A 21,304-nucleotide genomic window follows, 5' to 3' on the forward strand; every position below is an offset into this window, starting at 1 on the left:
TTTTGTTTATGGGCACAAATAAATCCCTGGTCTAGGGCTGACCCGTACAGATCTGTCCACAATGAAAACTCTGCAAATGATGGAACAGAAAAACAATCTGAATCTAAAGAGATGATTGGGGGCAGGGTTGTAGTGTTTAGGAGCTAATATTTTCTGACCACAGATTTGTATGCTGTTCAAATGTTCTTAGTCACCAACTAACATAAATAGGATGTGATTTGACTCTGCCCCTTTCTCCAGGCTCATTTCCCATCACACCACACACCAGGTGAACTCAATACCTGCTTTCCACTTTCTTGGTCCCTTAACCTGCAACTTCTGCCCAGATGTCTGTCCTCTTTGCGTCATTTGGTAGACAGCTCCTGCTTTATAAAAACAGCATGAAGCTCATCTCATCCCTGAAGCCTTCTCAAAGGTGGTTTTTCCCTCCTCCAACTTGCTAGTGAACCCTGAACTTCGCCCTCTCTGCCTTGGGACCTCACAGTACACAGAATGGAAGAATATATTTCCCCACATCACTGGTGTTGGACTTGGCCAAGGACTTTAGACCAGTGAGATGTGAATGCAAGAGCCAAGGCCTTAAGAGGCAACGTGTTTTGTATATTCTCTAGTGCTTCCTTGACCTTCCACAAGAAGAATGCATCTCTGGCCAGGTGCTATTCCAAGGAGGCTATGGAATCACATGGAGCAAATTTGAATCCAGCCTAAACCCAGAGCCAACCCCAGCTGAACTGCAGAGCTGCCTCAGCCAAAGCACAGATTTGTACGTGAAAAAAGGAGATGCTAATTGGAAGCCACTGAGTTTTGAAGCGGTTTGTTTTGCAGCATTAGTGTGACAACAGCTGACAAATACATCATTCCACTTTGGGGCTGAACCTCAGAGAGGAAGTGTATGTAGAGAAAACCTGTTTGGAGGGATTAGGAAATGTCAGGCCTGGTGCTGTAAGCCTCTCAGAGCAGTCCACCTCTGGCAGGGTGCTGTGTCTAACACGGCATGGAAGTGGTAAGGCAGCACCAGACAGACGAGAGGGCCCAAGAGATGGGCAGAGAGATGCTGCTGGATGAGGATCTGATCCTTGGATAGAGATTCAGGGCTTCTCACATGAGTGGTGGGGGATGAGGAACCATGGGAGAACTATTTCATTCGTATAGAGATGAGCACAGGGAAGCTACAAAGTGCAGGCCCTTGGGATCTCAGGCCATGGAAGGTCTTTGGTTATCAGCCTGATACCCCCAGACCACACAAGACCAGCCACCCCTGGAGCACCCTAGGACAGGATGCCCTACAGTATGAGGACATAGTAGTGAAAAATAGTGTATGTTGTTTTAAGCCACTAAATTTACGGTAATTTGTTATAACAGCAATAGAAAACACATACAAGGTGGAAGCAATATAATGATCCAGCAATAGGGGACTGCATGATAGAACCTTGGTTTTGTCAAGAAAATGAGAGATTTATGGGAGAGAGTATAGAGCCACAGTTATAAGCCCAGCTTTGGAGGTGAACAGATCTGGGTCAGACTCTGGTTCTACACTCCTTAGCTGTTGATCCTGGGCAAGCAACCTGCCCTCTCAAAGCTCAATTTCTTCATCTGTAAATCTCATGTGCTTGTGAGAACTAGATGTGCCTGGTACTTAGTAAGCACTCACTAAATGGTAATATCTATTATTGTTATTACCATCATTATTATTGTTACTACCCCACAAAAGGAATTCAAAAGCAACATGACAGTCATCTCAAGGTGAGGATGACTTTATTTTGCTTGTCCTCATTTTCTTAGTTTTCTATAATGGACAATAATTCCTTTGGAATAAGAAAAAAGCAATGAAAGATGAATTGAAACAATAACGTAAAATATTTAGAGTTTTTGAAATGTCTTCACTGCCCCCTTTCCTTCTTCCCTCTCTCTGACCCCTCCCCTTTCTCTCCTCCTGCCCCTCATTCCCTCTGGTTCTGCCCTTCTCCTCCTCCCCACCTCATCCCCTCTGCCCTCCTCTCCCTGCTCTCCCCTCCTCATGCCTCCCTCCTCCTTATCCCTCCCGTCTGTCTTCCCAGCCACACTGAGCTCTCTGGGGAGGGGGCTGTGATCCACAGTCACAACAGTAAATTCCCATTTACTGAGTGCTCACTGCACATCAGGCATGCGGATGCTTCTAAATCAGCGCTCACCTAACCCTATGAAGCAAGTTTATTGGTTATGATGCTCTAGGATGCAAGTAAAAAGAAACCCAACCAACAGTGGCATGAACCCTGAGGACATCTATCCCTTCCTTAACCAAATGTCTGTAGGAGGATGTCACTGTTCTTAGTTCAGATGGTGGCATCAAGGATGCTCTGTTCTGCTCCGCCATCTTTCCTTGGGCTTATTCCTTCATAACTGCAAGACAGCTATTAAGTCCCACTTCTGGGTTCAAAGACAAGAAGCAGGGCAGAGGCCATGGCTGTGAGAGCCTTTATTTTCCTGTGCTTGTCTTTAGGGAAAGGGTGGCTCCCCCAGGAGCTCACCTGCAAACTTATTCCTCCAGACTCACTGAACAAAATGAGTTACGTGGCTACTGCTACCGAAACCGAGCATTCAGCATTTTCAGCCTCTGTAACTGGGGATAGCCTCTGGGCAGCCATTTAAAAGTGTCAGCCTCATCACTGGCCTTACTTTTACAAAAGAAAAACTGGGCATGGTACTCTACTGAAGGTCCCACTGCTAATAAGTGACCTAGAAAGGTTTGAACCCACATCTCTTTGACTTCAAGTTCACAAAAGTTTTTCGAAAAGCAATTCTCATTGACAGAGGGCTCTCCACAAGGCACATAACTCTGTCGCCATCCTCCTGCATACATCTGTTCAAAATCTCTTGTGTGCTGACTGCGTGCCAACCCTGGGCTGAACACAAGGGGCCAGAGATGAATGAGGAGGACACAGGCCAGTGCACTCATTAACAGATGATTCCAGGACAGAGTGGTAAGTGCTCCAGAGATTGAATGTGTGAGAACAGAAGCATCAATAGCTAAGACTCAGAAATGTACCCTGACTGATGTCACCTGTTGGGAAGTGGGGAGCAGAGACTCAAAGCTGAATAATTACCAAGCCAGTACCCTGCCCGCCTCCCCATGTGCCTTCTGCCATACACAGCAACCACTGGAGTGAGCAATTCTGACACCTAACCAAGACTTTACCCCTGGTCAGTGTAAGTGGTTTCTCAGTGGTGGTGATTCTCTTCATAGCGTTCCACAGAAACCATGACGAAAGCATAAGGGAAATAAAAGCACTGCCATCTCCAGGAACGCGGACCCTGAAGACCTGCTGTGTTGGTCGGCTCTGGCTGCCATGACAAAACAACACAGACTGGGTGGCTTAAACAACAGACGTCTTTTCTCACAGTTTTGGAGGCTGGAAGTCTGTGATCAAGGTGCCAGCAGGGCTGGTTTCTGGTGAGGCCTCTCTTCCTGATTTGCAGATGGCCACCTTCTCACTGTGTCCTCACATGGCCTTTCCTCTGTGCACACTCAGAGAGAGAGAGAGAGAGAGAGACAGAGACAGAGAAAGAGACAGAGAGAGAGACACAGAGACAGGGAGATCTGGTGTCTCCTCCTCTTTTTATAAGGACACCAGTCCTATGGATTAGGCCCCCACTGTTAGGGACTCATTTATCCTTAATTACCTCCTTAAAGGCCCTACCTCCGAATACAGTCACAGCGGGGCTTATGGCTTCAGCACATGGATTTTGGGGGAACACAATCCAGTCCATAACACCTATTCAGTGTTTTTACTAAAAAAATGTTTTGGTCTAATCTAAATTGGGCTCAGCACAGTGTAGACAGCCATATAGAGCATCCAACATCCTAGATACTTATTTTCTTCAATGCTGACCATTTTTCTCCCCTGAACTGAGTTTCCTCAGCTCTCCATTTGGCTATATCTGCAGATGCAGTGAAAGGAAGTGCCAATTTATCACAACTTGGAGAAAAGCCCAGTCAGTCTTCAGTTTCTTCCTGAAGTCCTCTCCTTGAATCCTCCCACTGTAGAAGCTGAAAATACAATATTCACTACCCTGTCTTCTTTGCACCAAGCAGGACCTTGAACCTGGCTTGGCTGGTCTGACTCATCACCTGTGCTTTGAACTGCATGCTGGTAAAGCAAAGAAGAGGGGACCTTGCAGAAGCCATTCTGGCAGCAAAAGCAAGCAGCTAAGCAGTTTCCCGAGGTGGCTGATCTGGTGGCTGCATCTGAATCTAACATCAGAAGGCTGACCACGTAAACTATGGACTGTGGGTTCATGGTGGTGGCAGTGGAGTCTCTGCAGGGCCAGTTCTGCAGGACAGTTGCCAACATCATCCCAGCTACATGGCCCCCAAGGCGGGATCTGGACCCTCTCACATACTCCCCAATGCCTTAGAGCAAATTCCTTATCTGTGTAAACTAGAGTAAATTTCTGACACTTGCTACTAAGAAGTCTGGCTGATGCCTCTATGTCATCCAGAAGGAGTGGTCTTGCTGCTAGCTTCCTACTAAGCACAAAAGATGCTGCAAACTTCCTTTTTTTTTTTCCTAAATAAACTTCTTATTTTAGACATACAGAAAAAAATTGCAAAGATACCACAGAGAATTCTCCTATATTTCATACCCAGTTTCCTCCAGTATTAATATCTTGTATTAGCATGGTACAGTTGTCACAGTTAATGAACCATTACTGACACATTACTAGTAACTAAAGTCCAAACATTATTCAGATTTCCTTAGTTTTTACCCACTTAAACCAGAGTCCTTTTTCTGTTCCAGGATCCCATCCAGGATATATTACATACATTGTTGTGTCTCCTTAGGTTTCTCTTGGCTGTGACAGTTTCTCAGACTTTCCTTGCTTTTTTTTTTATTATTTTTATTTTTAAAAATTGGATATATAACTGACGTGTAACTTTAGAGTGTCCCTGTTGTTGACGGTCAGTTTGAGGAGTACTGATCAGGTGTTTTGCAGAATGTCTTCCCACTGGGATTTGTCTGATATACTTTTCTGATGATTAGACCGGGGTTATGGGTTTAGGGGAGGAAGGCCACAGAAGCAAAATGCTTCTCGTCACATCCTATCAAGGGAGCCTCTGGTCAGGATGACTTACACTGTTGATGTTGACCTTGGTCAGCTGACTGCGGCGGCGTTTCTCAGATTTTGTCACTGTCAAGTCACTTTTTTTCTCCCTTTTCATACTGTGCCCTTTGGCAGGAGGTAACTATGTGAGGCCCCGAGATTAACAAGCAGTGAGTTAACACTCTGCCGCTTCCATTTATTTATTCAATCATTTATATCAGTATGGACTCATGGGTGTTTATTTTATATTTCGGTTAATCATCCATACTACTTTATTTTGTTCCTCCTGTGTCCCACTGACATACCCCCAACTGCACCCCTCACATCAATGTGGGGTTTAAAATTTTTTTTAGCACTTTCTGACTTTTTGGCATTACAAGCTATTGGCTCAACTTGTGTATCTCCTGCACCATCCTAGCACCAGCCATTTATTCATGGATCCTGGTTCCTTTTACTGGAGAGTGCATTAGAAACCAAGATTTGGGTGCTAGGTGTGTTTGCTGCTACTGAGGCACTGCTGCCATTTTGAAGGCACTCTCAGTTGAGAAGGCAAGGAAATACATGTGTATATATACTCATACCAATAAGTATTTCTTGATGTAGTCATCTGTGTCCATATTAAGTTAAACATGAATTCACACTGATATCTCCAAACACATGATCACACTGATCATTCTAAGCCATCACCCCTTGCTTACTGTAAACTCCCACTAAAACAAGGAGACACCCGGCTCCTCCAGCTGCCATCCATATGTACTCGATGGTTCAGTTCCAGCGGTTTCAGAGCTGTTAACCTGCATACTTGTGGGAACAACTCTGTCAACTAAAGTGCTTGTATACTGTTAGTTTTGCAGACTTCGCTGATTTCCAGAGTTGCTTAGGGTGCACCTTTTTCTCCCATCCCTTTCAGTGAGCTTTTTTCATACATTTGTACAAAATTCTCTTTTTCCCCTGGTAGGCAGGTTTCAGTCCATGTAGAGTCAACCTCAGATGGTCTCTGGGACCCTTTCTTTCTCCAGACTTCCCTTCCTCTCTTCTACTCTTCTGCCCTCTTCCTGGACCCTGGTTTCATCCTGCTCCCCTTCACCTGGTGTAGGCCAAGGAATACAAGTTTTGTCTCTAGCCTGAAGGTGCAAAGATGTGTTCTTACAATCAGGGGGTGATGCTCTAAAGATCTTTGGGGGATAAGGTCCATTGTCCTAGGTCCTCCAGAGGAGAGAAACTAGGGTACAAGAAAAACTTTCTCAAATGTTCGTACATCCTCTCATCGCATTACTTCAATATGCTATTGTGTTAACATGACCGTCATCCGCAGGCAGGAGGGTGGAAAGGAAGACAGGGTGTGAACGGGGTTGGAGGACACCATCCTGCCACATGGAAGGCTGTGAGGATAGGCTGCGAGGCTGGGTGGGAATCAGTCATGCCACAGCCATGCCACAGTTCTACAAGATATAGATTTTCCAAAATCAAATCATTACGGAAACAAAATTTCACTTGCCTTGAAATATGTTCTTCAAATTTCTCTATTATGTCTATTTTTAAAAAGTCATCAGAGTAATACTCCAAAAAACCACCCACTCCTCCTTAAAATGTGATCTAAATAACATTCTCATAGTTATAATAGTCCCTGTGGCTCTAGGGTAGTGGTGGGGGCCTGAAGTTGGAAATGACAGCTTCATCACTTCTGTCCCTGGGGATGACGAGGGAGCCTGACAGCTGATCACTTTTTGCCTTTGATAAACACCCTTCTTATTCTAATTACACCTTTCCCTAAGGTAACTTTTCCAGCTTCCCCCCTCACCCGACTCCTTACATCCCTGTTTAAAAGGAGCCTATTTGGACAGCTTGTGAACAATGTGCTTCAGGATGGTTTAATCGGGGAAAGGAAACGTGTAGCGGGTCTTATCCGGGGTGAGCGTCTCAAGCTTCTAAGATTATCTCCCTGACACCTCGTGACCCATCTTCTTCACGCCACCTTTTAATTTTGGTAGCAATTATGGTGTATATGGATAATGCCCATTAACATATTCATGGTCATCTCTTCATATTTATTGTCCGCATAACTCATTAATCTTCATCTATTTTGTGTGCTTGACAGCTCAATCTATTTTGCAATCTCTGGGAAGCAGCCATAGCGCCCCAAAGCCTTTGTTTCCTGTAAATAAACTGTGTTGGGGACCAGAGGACAATGGTGCATCCTGTGGTGATTGACACCAGCCACGGCTACTAATCAGGATGGGACTTCATTGCCAGCTGAGTCGAGTGCATTATGGGGCCATTGTTCCAATGCTTCCAGGGCAAGAACACACACAGCCAGTCACCTTCACAAGATGGGTTGATTGTTCTTCAAGATTAGACTGAGTTGCCTTATTATCTGTCCCAGACAACAAGGCATCTCACCCAAACAGACACATTTGCAGGAATGGCCGGTATAACGGACAGATTTGAATTGCTAATGTATAATCTGCCCGGCACAGATGTGCAATGAATATTTGGATGTTGTTTTGCCCGTCAGTTGAGGAGGCTGAATTGATGAGGTGATGAGTATTCAATGATGGGTCTTGGACATTGGCCAATGGCAGAGTCTTGAGCACTTGCGCTGAAGATAATCAGATTACCCCCCAAGGTGCCTTTGCAGTAATTCAGCAGCAAATTCTGTTACAGAGACTGCTTGGTGGAAAGTTCCTTTTCCTTTCTGGTGCCATTAGATGCTTTGTTGTGTTTTTCAGACTTGGGACAGGTATAGAAGTTGCCTTAATTGTGTCCTTACCTGCCAACTGTTGGGACTGTGAGTGATGTAGAACCGACTGCTTGGGTTTGAATTGGCCATTTTTGAGCTATTTTTCTTAAGCAATTTGTGCCTCAGTTTTCTCATCTGTTGAAATTGAATGAAAAATTCTATCAACCATATAGAGCTGCTACAGAGCTGATATCCATAGAATAAGTCCTAGCACAGTGCCTGGCTCATAGTAAGTGCTCAACAAATACTAACTATAAACATAGCATCGGTCATTTGCTTTCAACAGTACTGTGGTCAAATAGGTTGGATACATTCGAAATAAAGTTAAACTACCTTAATTACCTCAGGATTTCTCCTAGTCTTTACTCTGCTATATTGCCTGGTAGCTTTCCAATTGTATGGACCACTTCCCACACTTATATGACCACGGAAGCCTTTTCTCCGGAGCACTTTACACCTTATTTTGTTCAGAACATACAATAGGAAAAGCTGCCCCAGAAGATGATAACACAGCATTTGTAAAGTTTTGAAAGAAAAACATGTGATTCAAGAATTTTCTATACTATCAAGTTATTTATATGTGAAGGCAATGGGAATTCATTAGGCAAATGCATGTATTCTCTCTGAAAAAATGTCCCTAGGAAGAGGACAATGACTGAAAAAGGAACTCCCGAACGGCAAACAAGAACTTGTAGGAATCAGTAAGACCAGTTGATTGTATCAAAATAAGTCTAAACAACTACAGCAAGTATCTTGTCAAAACTGACATCAAAAGATAAAAAAATTTACCGCAAAAGACCCAGAACTGCCAAGGCTTCCTGTGGGAAAAAAAAACAAAGCTAGAGGCATAACCCTTCCAGGCTTCAGAAAATACTACAAACCTACCGTAATCAAAATGCATGGTACTGGCACAAAAACAGACATAGATCAATGGAACAGAACAGAGAGCCCAGAAATAAGCCCACACACCTATGGTCAATTAATCTAGGATAAATGAGGCAAGAATATACAATGGAGAAAAGATGGTCTCTTCAGCAAATTTTGTTTGGAAAGCTGGACAGCTGCATGTAAATCAATGAAATTGGAACATTCTTTCACATCCCACATACAAAAATAAATTTAAAATGGTTTAAGATCTAAATATAAGACATGACACTATAAAATCTCCTAGAAGAGAACATAGGCAAAACATTCTCTGACATAAATCATAGTAATACTTTCTCAGTCTCCCAAGGTAAAAGAAGTAAGAGCAAAAATAAACGAATGGGACCTAATCAAACTTAAAAGTTTTTACACAGCAAAGGAAGCCATAAACAAAATGAAAAGACAACCTATGGACTGGGAAAAAATATTTGCAAACGATGCAACCAACAAGAGGTTAAATTCCAAAATATATAAACAGCTCATACAGCTCAATATCAAAAGAACAAACAACGCAATCAAAAAATGGAAAGAAGACCTAAACAGACATCTCTCCAAAGAAGACATAAAGATGGTTAACAGGCACATGAAGAGATACTCAACATTGCTAATCATTAGAGAAATGCAAATCAAAACGATATTGAGGTATCAACTCACACCAGTCAGAATGGCCATTATCAAAAAGTCTACAAATAATAAATGCTGGAGAGAGTGTAGAGAAAAGGGAACCCTCCTACACTGTTGGTGGGAATGTAAATTGGTGCAGCTATGGAAAACAGTAAGGAGGTTCTGTAAAAAATTAAAAATAGAGCTACCATATGATCCAGCAATCCCACTCCTGGGCATATATCCAGAAAATATAAACATTCTAATTCAAAAAGATGCATGCATGGCCAGCAGCACTATTTACAATAATCAAGACATGGAAACAACCCAAGTGCCCATCAACAGATGACTGGTTGAAGATGATGTTTTATATATATGTTTTATATATGTGTGTATATATATATAATGGAATATTATTCAGCCATAAAAAAGAATGAAATATTGCCATTTGCAGCAACATGGTTGGATTTATAGAATGTCATACTAAATGAAGTAAGTCAGACAGAGAAAGACAAATATTATATGTGGAAACTAAAAAATAATATAAATGAATCTATACAGAACAGAAACAGACTCACAGACATAGAAAACAAACTTACGACTATCAAAGTGGAAAGGGGCAAATTAGGAATATGAGATTAACAGATACAAACTACCATACATAAAATAGATAAGCAACAAGGATTTACTGTAAAACATAGGGAATTATATTCAATATCTTGTAATAGCCTATAATGGAAAATAGTCTGAGAAAATACGTAACTGAATCACTTTGCTGTATACCAGAAATTAACACAATGTTGTTAATCTACTACACTTCAATTAAAAAATATTAAAACATTTAAAAGAGACCATTTATATTGAAATAATGGGACAATGGCATACATCAATGCAGATCAAAAGAATAAAGAAGGGGAAAGGAAAACCAAATGTCTTTTTTTAAGAGAAGGAAAAGGAAGGTAGAAAAGATATACATCTATTTAATAAAGGTATAATAAGAACAACCCCAGTAGTCTTTAATAAAGACTCTTAAAAGTCTAGTAAATCATTAAAGATCAATGCCTTTAGATATGAGGGAAAAAATCTCCTAAACCCAATGTTTCTCTGCTTGCTAGACAAACAAAAATAAAGTGAAATATTCAAAATTAAAATATGGGTAAAATATGATCATTCAAATGTGAACATAAAGAAGTCAGATTTGGCAACATTAATATCAAACAATGCAGAGATATACAAGTCACAGAGTACAAAACTGTAAACAATTTCATTTCTTCATCCCCAGGCCCTTGCACAAGGTAGGTCATAAATAGATACTAGCAAGATGTACTATGGAAGTGGAAGCAATGGGCAAAAGGTTATGTGGGATAGCTCATCTACCAGGGCACCTTAAGCATAAGTTAAAGGGGTCATTTTTTAATAGGAAAGGACACCTACTTTATCTTCCCAACTCACCTTCTTTGGGAACTGCTTCCTCTTCCTTCCTCTGTACACCCTGGACTCTCTTCTCCCAGCTATACGATTCCTACTGCTGTGTGATCCTGGATCCTGCCCACAGTTAATGGGAGCCAATCTGAGCCTGGCAAGCCATAGTACCTTCCCTCCCGATTTGCTTCATTAATTTAAGGGAAGGCACCTTAACCAAGAAGGGTCCATCACAGTCCTTCAGTGATGTCTTTTCAAACTCTGAGAAAGAAGGCTGCTTCCTCTTTGGTGATGCAAACAGTAAGATGGAGGCTCTCAGCTGCTATGGGTGACGGTCAGTCATATTTCCTGTCATGAGAAATAAATTAGTCTATAATGAATAACATTGATAACATACATTTCTAAAATGGCATTCTAGAGGCATTTGAATTCTTGGTTCCATGTGAACCTCAGGCCTGGCTACATCCTTGCACTTGCTGCACTTCCTCTGGTTCAGTGCAACTTTTCCTTGAATGATCTAATAATGGAAAGTTGTAGCTGTAGCTTCTTAAAAATTTTCCTTTTCTGCATAAGCAGCAGTTGGGTTTCTGTTGTTTGCAACCAAAAGAATCCTCACTAATACAGTCACCTTGTTAAAGTTTTTAAATAGTGGTACATATGTCCTGACATATGATACTGTATTACTCTGTTGAACTGAAGTGTTAAGTTAGGTTCCCAGGTTCCACAATACAAAGGGAGCACATCATTTGGTTGAAAGCAAGCTGGACAACATGATAATTTGGTTTGAAAATAAACACCACCAGTTGGTGAACTTTAAAAAAAAAACTGCTATTTTTTTGTTGTGTTGCTAGGCAGTTTTGCAACCCTTAACATATGCCTATTTTTTTTCCATTATTTTTCCATGTTTTTTCTTTTTAAAATTTTAAATATTTGCTTTTAGTATTTAAATTAAATAATTTTTCAACTCAGCTGCTAATTGTAGCAAACAGTTGGCGCAATCATAATATATAATAGTAAGGGATTGATTAGAACAAACTTTACATCCCAAATAGGGCAATACTTGGATACACTAATGTCTAAAAATATATTGTAAAAACAAAAGTGACCAATAAGGTTATTTTATGCTTTAAGTTTGATTTCTTTTTCTTCTGAGAAAATCAGCTTGTATAGTATCAGAAAATACAAGCAAACAAAAGAAAAATTTAATGCCTACTGGTAATCACAACCACCTGGGGACAACCAACGTGACCACCTTGGTGTATAGTCTATTACAAACTTTTATAATTACATATACATATATATCCTCATATCTATTCATTTAGAAAATCTTCTTTCCTATAAAAATGGGACTACATCCCATACGCTTTTTTAAAATCAACTTTTGGAGATACAATTTACATGCAATGATATACACTCATTGTAAGCAAACATTTCACTGGTTATGACAAAGTTACACAGCTTGTAACCACCACCATAATAAAGACCCAGGACACTTCCATCATCCCTCAGAATTCCTTTGTGTCCTCTCCTAGTCAATCTCTCTCTCTCACCCTGGGCTGGAGGTAAACAGTGATCAGCCTTCTGTCACTGTAGATTAGCTTTGCTTTTTCTTTATTTAAGGTTTCATGTTCATGGAATCACATAATGTGAACTCTTTTGTGTCTGACTTCTTTCATTAAGCATGCCTTTGAGATTCATCCACATCATTGTGCTTATCAGTAGTTCCTTCCTTTTCATTGCCAAGACGTATTCCATTGTATGTATGAATGTACCATAATTTGTTTATCCATTCACCTGTTGGTGGACTCTAATATTTAGGTTTTGACTATTAATGAATAAGGCTGCTGTAAATATTAGAATAAGTCTTTGTTTAGATATGTGCTTCCACTTATTTTAGGCAAAATACCTAGAAATGGAATTGCTGCATCATGTGGTAAATGTCATATTTAACTTTACAAGGAACTATCAAACTACTTTTCAAAGAGTTTCTTCCATCTTCCATTCCCATCAGCAATGTGTGAGAATTCCAGATGCTCCACATTCTCAGCAACATTTTTACTGAGAGTCTTTAATTTTACGAGTGTGCACTGGTATCTTATTGTGGTTTTAATTTGCATTTCTTTGATGACTTGTGATGTTGAACATCTTATCATGTGCTTATTGGCCATTTGTATACCTTCTGTGAAATGGCCGTTCAAATCTTTTGCCTACTAAAAAATGTGGGTTATTTGTTCTTCAGCTTTTGAGTTGTAAGACTTCTTGATATATCCTGGATGCAGGTCTTTATCAGCTATATTAAATATATTTTTCCATTATTTTTCCATGTTTTTTGGAAACATGGAACATTTTCCAGTCTGTGGCTTTTTTAATTTAAAAAAAATCAGTGTCCTTTGAAGAGCAGTTTTTAATTTTGGATGAAATCAAACTTACCAATTTTCCCCTTTATGCTTTGTGCTTTTGGGGTCCTATCAAAGAAATCTTTGACTACTTCAAGGCTGTATCTCCTTCCATTTTCCTAACTTCTGCAGTCTAGCCCTCATGTTTAGGCCTACGATCCACTTCAAGTTCATTTCTGTATATAGTGTGAGGTAAAGGTTGAGGTTCACTTATTCTCCGTATGGATATCCCAACTATTTCAGCACCATTTCTTGAAAAGCCTGTCTTTGCCCCATTGAATTACCTCAGCACCTTTAGCAAAAATCAACTGACCACATATGTGCCAATTTATTTCAGAACTCTATTCTGTTGATCTCTTTGTCCATCCTTACTTTAGTAACTGTCTTGACTTTTGGGGATACTGAGTTAACACTCACAAACTGAGAGGGAAATACTCCTTGTTGGGGTTGCTTAAACGTTCTATCTATCTCCCCATGACGTGACTGTCCCTGGTGAAGGCAGACTTCCAATGCTACTCTTAGTGGGATGGCAACAGACTGGGGCAATTTACCTAGACCTGTGAGACTGTCTTCATCTCTAATAAGCTCGTGGCACTCTTAACAGTTTACACAGCAGCTTCACATCCTGTCTCACCCATATACTGATTCAGGCCCTCTCACTCACTCTTACATTTGTCCATTCTTCACAACCACCTTGTCGGGTGGGCTACTTTGACCTTCTTATATCCATTTTACAGAAAAGAAAACCTAGACTTTAGGATTATCACCATCAGGACACCGTATCATAGTTATGGGATCCTGGAATTCTAGCTTAAGTAATACAGAAAAGCAAAGGCCAATCTGACTTTATCATCTTAGCGGTCTGCTATAATTCTGCCTGCCAACTTCTTGAGTGAGTGGCAGATCACAAAGGTAAGTCACACCTGTGCTACACCTGGGCCCTCCTCTCCAAAACACCAACATACACACACATAAACAGATATATATATACACAACCCCTAAGAGACTTCAAGACTACATTTGTCTCAAATGACATCAGAGTGGCCTAGTGATGTGCTTGCAAGATATTTCAGCATTTGCTTGTGGTCCTATTTCTGGGCCCCTAGGCCAATTCACCTTTATTGTGAGCCCCAGCCAACCCCCAGTCCTCTAGACAAGGACAGAGCGCTGGCTCCAGCAGCCCCTTGGCTCAGGAGTTAGCATGGTAAAATCCTTCCCCTTCTTCCCTCCCAAGGGTTGCTATTTAATCAGAGGACAGGTTGGAAACTGGATCTGTCACTGGGAAAGCTCTCTACCCCTTAGCTGGCAGGCACGAGTGCACTGGTGTACAGATGGTGGCCCCCTTACAGGCTGTTGGGGACAGAGCTGCAGTGGGGCTGAGGTTAGGAACGAAGGAGTAAGGCATTCACAGAAAGTGGCAGGAGATAAGGGGTTTTTGGTAAAAGTGGAGGTGGTGTGAGGGGGCTTGGAAGGGAGTTAGAGGAGGGCTGCAGTTGTCCCTCTGTGTGACCTTAGGCAGGTCCCTTTCTCTTTTGGGGCCTCAGTTTTCCCTTCTACGTAAGATCAAGTTAGGTTGGGTGACCTCTGGGATCCTATTCAGCTCTGAGTGGATTTGATTCTGGGAGTTGCAAAGGCGAAGAAAGGCGGTCACAGGACAGTTAAGTGATGTTGGCAGAGGTGGACAGAGAAGGGCTGCTGGTCATAAACAGAGCTGGGGGCCAAGTAGAGAGCAGGGCAGTGAAGTGTCCAGGTGCCTCATTTTCTTTATGGAAGAAGAGATAGAACAAGATCGTGGGAGTAAGACTCTCATACTGGGCAGGTTAGAAGGTGGTAAGCATTTACTGACGTGGCATCTGTAGTACAACGCAAAGAACTCTCAACCTGGTCCAGGGCTTCCAGGCGGTAAGCCTTAGCTTTTTCACAATAAGCATGGCTACAATAATTACCTGGAACAAAGCTGTGAAGAGCAAACGAGACAACCTAGAAAGAGTTCTGCCGACTGCAAGGGCTGCCCAAAGAGGGGTTCAGTATCATTAGTCATTGGATCATTTCCAAACAGTAAGAACAATACTGCTCTCCCTTAGCTAAGTGGGCAAATGTCTTTTATACGTACATCACTCCACCCTCACCACCATCTTATGTGTGTGTGCATGTGCAGAATCTGAGCTAACTGGTGGAGATCCATGGAAGGCCATGAAGGGTCAGGGGTTGCACCCATGTGCACAGGTGAGTGACTGACACAGGAAAATAGTGACCACCTTGAGAGAGGGTGCATGGATCTCCAGCAGCTGGCTTGGTTAGGGCGGAGGCAGACTGAAGAATGGTAAAGTGGATGGACTTGGAATCTGAGAGCCTTGAGACGCTGCCCATCCCTCCAGGCTATGTGACCCAGCCAGCTTGCTTAACCACACTCATCTATAAAGGGAAGAATGCCGACACCTCATAGAACTGTTATGATTAAGTGAGTTGTCTGTTAAGTGTCTCACGTCATGCCTGGCCCAGAATGAGTGCTAGGAGAACTACTATTGATACGGTCCTGGACAGTTTCCTTCAGTGTTCCACGCTTCTATCTTCCCTAACTTCGGCTTTGTTTCGGAAGCTGTGAGTATCTCCTACAGGCGAAGCTCCATCTTAGGTCCAGAGGCAGGAGTTAATGCAACAGGAGGCTACACATCCTTCTCAGATCTGTGATCTTACTGTCACCTGCTGGGGCTTAATACAGGGAAGGGAAGTTAGACTCAAGGCCCATAAACCCACGTAGTCCATTTTGGAAGGATCTGCATAAAAACAGTCAAATAGGCAAAAGTTTCAATGCTTGCAATGGGTAAGCATCAGTTATAACTCAGAGCGTGATTGAATCTGTCTGTCCTAAACTTAGTGGTCAGAGCCACTGGGCCTTTCTGGAAAGGCTGCAGTTCCCTGAGAAACATGCACTAAGCCACAAAAAAATGGGACGACCTACTTTCCTGGATGGCAAGCTTTCACAACGCCAAAAGGAAAGAAAACTCAACTGAACTCTTCACTCCATAGAAGGCTCAATAAACCTGACACTGGTACAGTCATTTCATTTCATAAAAATACTCCTGTGGTACAGACTAATACAATAAATCTGATCCCAAAACTTCATCCTCTAAAGAACCCCAAAAGAACAGTACAGCAGTGCAGCATGAATCCACACAGAACTCCCACCGTAATCTTCAGCAGCTCCAAATTGCAAAACAACTAGCATTTATCTAGCCCATACTAAGTTCAACTACTCTTTCAAGTACTTTATGTACGTAACGGTAATCCAGCATAACCACCCTCTGAGGAGAGTATGGTAGTACAGTTATCCCACTTTACAGATGAAGAAGCTGAGGCACAGAGATTAAGCAATTTGCCCGAAGTCACAGGCTCTTAGGCTCTCAGGTCTGTTCTCTTAGAGTTGGTTAATGTGGAGCTTCTGGCTAGTGATCTTTGCTATTTAAAAAAAAAAAAATGAATTTAACATTACAGGTATGTTGAAAGGTGCTTTATGCTTATTTGTACTTAGACCAACAGGTAAATGATGAACTGTAAGACTGGTCAGTGCCGTGAGAGGGCCAGAGCACGTGGAAGGGCAGGGGCACTTCCAGTTTGGGAGGTGGGTGAAAGGCCAAGGAAAGCTTCACAGCAGTGGCATCTGAGGCAGGCCTTGGAAGATAAAAAGCACTTGTGGTCTTACACTGAGTAGGAGCTTACTTAAGAAAACACAAGCATTAACAAAGCTGATGACTCAGATGACATCATGAAACAAACCATAAACAAGATGCACACTGCGTGTGTGACAATATCCATTCACTCCGATGCCCAGTTTACTCTAGTTTCTGACTTGAGGCTTGGCTGTCCACACTCTTACCACCACCACAATAGATCATGGAGGCCAAAATCTCATGTTCTGTCTCTTCCTATGTTAAACATCTTTTATTGTCATGTCTATGTGCAAAAACACAATAAATCATCTTTGTAAAAAAAAAAAAAATAAAGAGCATTCTTGCTATGGGTCCAGGCAAAGGCATGACTAACAAAAATTTCCCAAGAGGTCAGTGAACACTGAGGTGGACCGATTTAGGGAACTACAGTAACTTCTCATTATGCAATGAAGCCAAATTAATCAACTATGATGATGACACACTTTAAAACCAAATAAGGCACAATATGATTCAAAATTTACAGGTAGAGCAACAATAATCTAGAGAAAATATAATTAAAATATTCTGCTGAACGTGGAATTGTACCATACTTATATCTTAACCAACAATGGTAAGACTCAGAATTATTACAGCATAAAAAGATGTTTTTCTGAAAAAGCACATAGTGGGGTGTAGGGTACAGGAAGGTGGCTCAGGTTTAAGATTCTAGTGTATTTAAAAAAATTTCTTCTGCACTAGATTCTAGTTTTTTTCTTTGGTTTCAAAACTTGGTCTACAACTAACAAATATGACATTAATGAACATAGCATAAAGACCTTAAAAAAATCTGATTATACCAGCAGTTTGGTGACATATTGGTAGACCTGTTCAGTAAATGCTTCAAGAGAAAACTTCTCTTTCACTCTGGCTCTTCCAGCCAGTCCCATTGTGGCTTTTAAGGAAGGTTCATGGATAAAATTTTCCATTGCTTCTGAGAAGTGCACTGGGTCAGGCTCACAGAGAAACCCTGTGACATTGTGGACGATGGACTCCAAGGGCCCGCCTGAATTAACAGCGATGACCGGGCACTGCATGTACATGGCCTCCAATGGGACAATGCCAAAGTGCTCGTTACTTGGTGTGTAAAGCACACATGTGCAGCCGCGGAGGAGTGAGATTTTCTGTTCGTCCGAGCAAGACCGCAGGAAGGTCACATACTGGCCAAGGTCAGAAAGTTGGACCATCTTCTTCAACTCCTCATAGTGTTGTACGTTCTCCAGGACTCTCTCATCATAACCACCTGCCATGATCAGATGAACTTTGTCCCAGTCCTGGGATGTCAACCTTCCACGTAGCTTTACTAGGGCTTCCAGTGCCAAAGTCAGATTTTTCTTCCTTTCATATCTGTTGATGGAGAGAAACAAGAATTTCTTCCCCTTAGGGACTAGGTCATCAAGCTTTTCAGGAATAGCTGAATCAAAGCGGGTGATATTCAGAGATGGGTAGAGGACATCGGGGTCTATGTGAGACAGGGACTTGAATGTTTCCTTAAAAATGGCAGCTGTGAACCGGCTGTTGACCAAGATGCAGTCTGCCATGCCTGTGGTGTATTCCTCTACCCAGTCAATTGGAGCCCTGTATAGGCGCTTAAAAAAAGAATCTCTCCTGGTGAGAAGCAGATCTGGGAAGTGACAGTAAAACAGGATTTTCTTACGCCGTCTGGCCAGCTTGAACACTGGGATACAGGCAGACACCTAGCCAAAGCAAAAATCAACAGCAGATAAAGCGGTCAACTAAACTTCAAACAAATCAAAAGTACAGACACTTACCCTGCCTGCTTGTCTGTAGGCCCCTCATGGGCAATGTCACGTTCTGCCTTGTGCTTCCCCAAGGCTCTCACCAGGTACAATGCCTGTTATACAGAGGGCTGGTAGACATTTTCTGGATGTGTGCTAAATATTAAAGCTGCAAGTCCAGTGGTTTCCTCTAGAACAGTAGTGTCCAATGGAAGTAAAAATTCAGTAACTACATTAAAAACTTTTTAAGGGTTAAATTTATTGTAATATATTTTATCTAAAATACTATCACTTAAAAATGTAATCAATATCCATACTGGACAGAGCCACTCCAGTATCTTCTTCCACCTAAGGAAATGAATGAATGAACTATAGTAGATTAGCGTGTAGGCTCTGGAATTAAGATTGCCAGAATGTGAATTTCAGCTCCACTAGCTAGTCGTGCAACCATGACCAAGTAATTAACCTCTCTGGGCCTCAATTTCTTCCTCTGTAACTTGGTGACAATTATAGTTTTTAAAAAACCTATACAGTTGTTGTGATTATTAAATGCACCAGAATATGTGAAACATGTAAGAATTCTGCATATCGTATGTGCTCAATATTTATTGAAATGTTAACCATGATCATTACTAGAGACTTTACTGTTAGGTAATCTTTACAAGTCACTTAATCTCCAGCTCACTTAACATTTGAAGAAAGTGAGCTTTACGGATATTGAGGGATTTCTCCAAAGCGACTTAGAAAGTAGCAGATATGGAACTTGGATCCAGGTCTCCCACTTCCAAGCTCAGTTTTCCTCTGTTCACTACAGTTTCAGCTGCCTCACCTTACCGACTAGTTACACACACAGGATGTTTGGTAAATGCTCAGGCTGCTTAAAAAGCAGCAGCTACCACACAAGCAAGGATGATCAAAAGTAACTCAGAAGTAACAATTAAAAAAACACAAACATAATGCCACTTCCACCTATCAGTTTGGCAAAGATTAAAATGGTCGATAACAACCAATGTGCACAAGAGCACAGAGTAGTGGCTCTACCATCGTGGGAGAGTAGATCTGCCTCTTTGGAAGGCAGATTTGGCAAAAGCTATTGGCATTTAAGAAGTACAACTCCTTGACCTACCAATTTTATTTCCATGAATTTACTCAAAGGCTATGCTTGCAGAAGTACAGAAAAAAAGGTACAAGGATGTTCATTACAACGCTGATGTATTCACCAAAAAACTGGTCACACTGTTAACGATGTTTAACAAGAATTGTTCAAGTTACGGTATATTCAAACAAAAGGAATTTTCCAGCCACTATGAAGAATGAAGTGAATCTCTAATATTGATACATAAGGATATCCCAAGCAAAAAATTTTGGTGAGAAAAAAGTAAGTTGTCTGATAGTACGTGTGTCACAATTCTCATTATTACAAATAAACTGTTCCTATGAACACACACACTTGCTACTGTAGTCACAATATGTGAAAAGATACAGGAGAAAAAGTGGCTGTTTCTAGGGAGTGGAACTGGAATAGGACATTTACACTACAGTCTTTTATATAATTTGAATTCTTAGTCCTGACTAAATGTTACTTTTTAAAATAAACATGTTCTTGGGGAAAAAAGACAAAAAAGAGTCCAGAATAGAGGCCAGATCCAGGTGGACATTATTTACCAAGGTAAAGAACCTGGACTTTTCTCCAAAGACTAATGGGGAGCCATGGTAAAGTTTTAATAGGGACATGACACGTTTGGCTTGCAGGTTTTCAACAAATGACACTGCAGAGGAAAGGAGTGGCCTGGCTGAAAATGCTACAGTGGGATGCATGTGGCCTGGGAGTTGTGTCAACAGGAATCATGCAAAGAGGGAAGCCACACGAGTTACTCAGAAGTAAAAGGTGACTAAAAGCTGACTTCTAATGTGTGTGATTTTTAGAGCGAGCCCCAAGGCCCATACGCTTCAGAATCACCTGACGACCCAGAAAGAGCAGATTTCCGGGCCCTACTTAGGGGTCCCGGATGAAGACAACTGAGGGTGGGGCAAAGTAATCTGCAGCTTTAACGTGTCCACACTATAGTTCGAGAACCATAGTCTCAGTCCCTGCTCTGATTTCCCTAGTTCAGTTCCGATCTTTCTGAACTCCAAACCGGGAGAGGTCATCAGTTGTGCAGTAAGCCCCTGGTAGTGAGAAAAGCAAGCGCGGCGAGGGCCGGGCGCGGCCACCTCACCTGGTCGCACACAACCACGTCGAACTCCTCGTCGGCGAGGAACAGCACGTAGAGCGCCAGGAAGATCATACGCACGTAGGCGCAGACCGCCGCGCCGCGCCCGCCCCAGCCCAGGCTGCGGGGCAGCCAGTCCCCGGCGCAGCGCACCGGCAGCTCGCGGCTCTCGGAGAAGCAGTGGCCAGGGTCGTAGTGCGCCGTCCAGATCTTTACGCTACATCCGCGCGCCTGCAGCGCCAGTGCCGCGTCCAGCACCAGCCGCTCGGCGCCGCCCACGCCCAGATCCGGGTGCAGGAACAGCACTGACGGTTTAGGGCCGGGGTCCTCGTTTTGGCCCTGCTCCGCCATGGTTCGGAAGCGGCGCCTACGCCCGGTTCCCTTCAGGGCTTCCGCGCATGCTCCTCCCCTCAGCTTCCCCGTTGGCCCTTTAGGGGCCGACGGCGCGCCGCGGTACGTGCGGCGATTAGGCCACGTC

At 42.4% G+C, this 21,304-nt stretch overlaps 1 protein-coding gene across 16 annotated transcripts in view; it reads right to left on the reverse strand.

The window, feature by feature from the left end:
* The window catches only part of ALG2 (ALG2 alpha-1,3/1,6-mannosyltransferase), a 582,719-nt gene that overhangs the window by 77,140 nt on the left and 484,275 nt on the right, over positions 1 to 21,304 (reverse strand). For 5 of the 16 annotated variants that reach the window (XM_064490356.1, XM_064490353.1, XM_064490351.1 and 2 more), the window contains exons 1-3: positions 20,833 to 21,260; positions 17,675 to 18,571; positions 10,802 to 11,119 (exon numbers count right to left, since the gene is read on the reverse strand). In XM_064490356.1, coding sequence (XP_064346426.1) covers positions 11,111 to 11,119; positions 17,675 to 18,571; positions 20,833 to 21,177 — 1,251 coding nt within the window. In that variant the 5' untranslated portion in view covers positions 21,178 to 21,260 and the 3' untranslated portion in view covers positions 10,802 to 11,110. Of the gene's footprint in view, positions 1 to 5,266; positions 7,958 to 10,801; positions 11,120 to 17,076; positions 18,572 to 18,646; positions 20,186 to 20,832; positions 21,261 to 21,304 lie in introns of those variants that run through there. The other 11 variants (XR_010382753.1, XR_010382752.1, XR_010382754.1 and 8 more) reach the window with 8 other exon arrangements.

The sequence above is a fragment of the Camelus dromedarius genome, chromosome 10, assembly GCF_036321535.1.
Source record: "Camelus dromedarius isolate mCamDro1 chromosome 10, mCamDro1.pat, whole genome shotgun sequence".
Lineage (NCBI taxonomy): Eukaryota > Metazoa > Chordata > Mammalia > Artiodactyla > Camelidae > Camelus > Camelus dromedarius.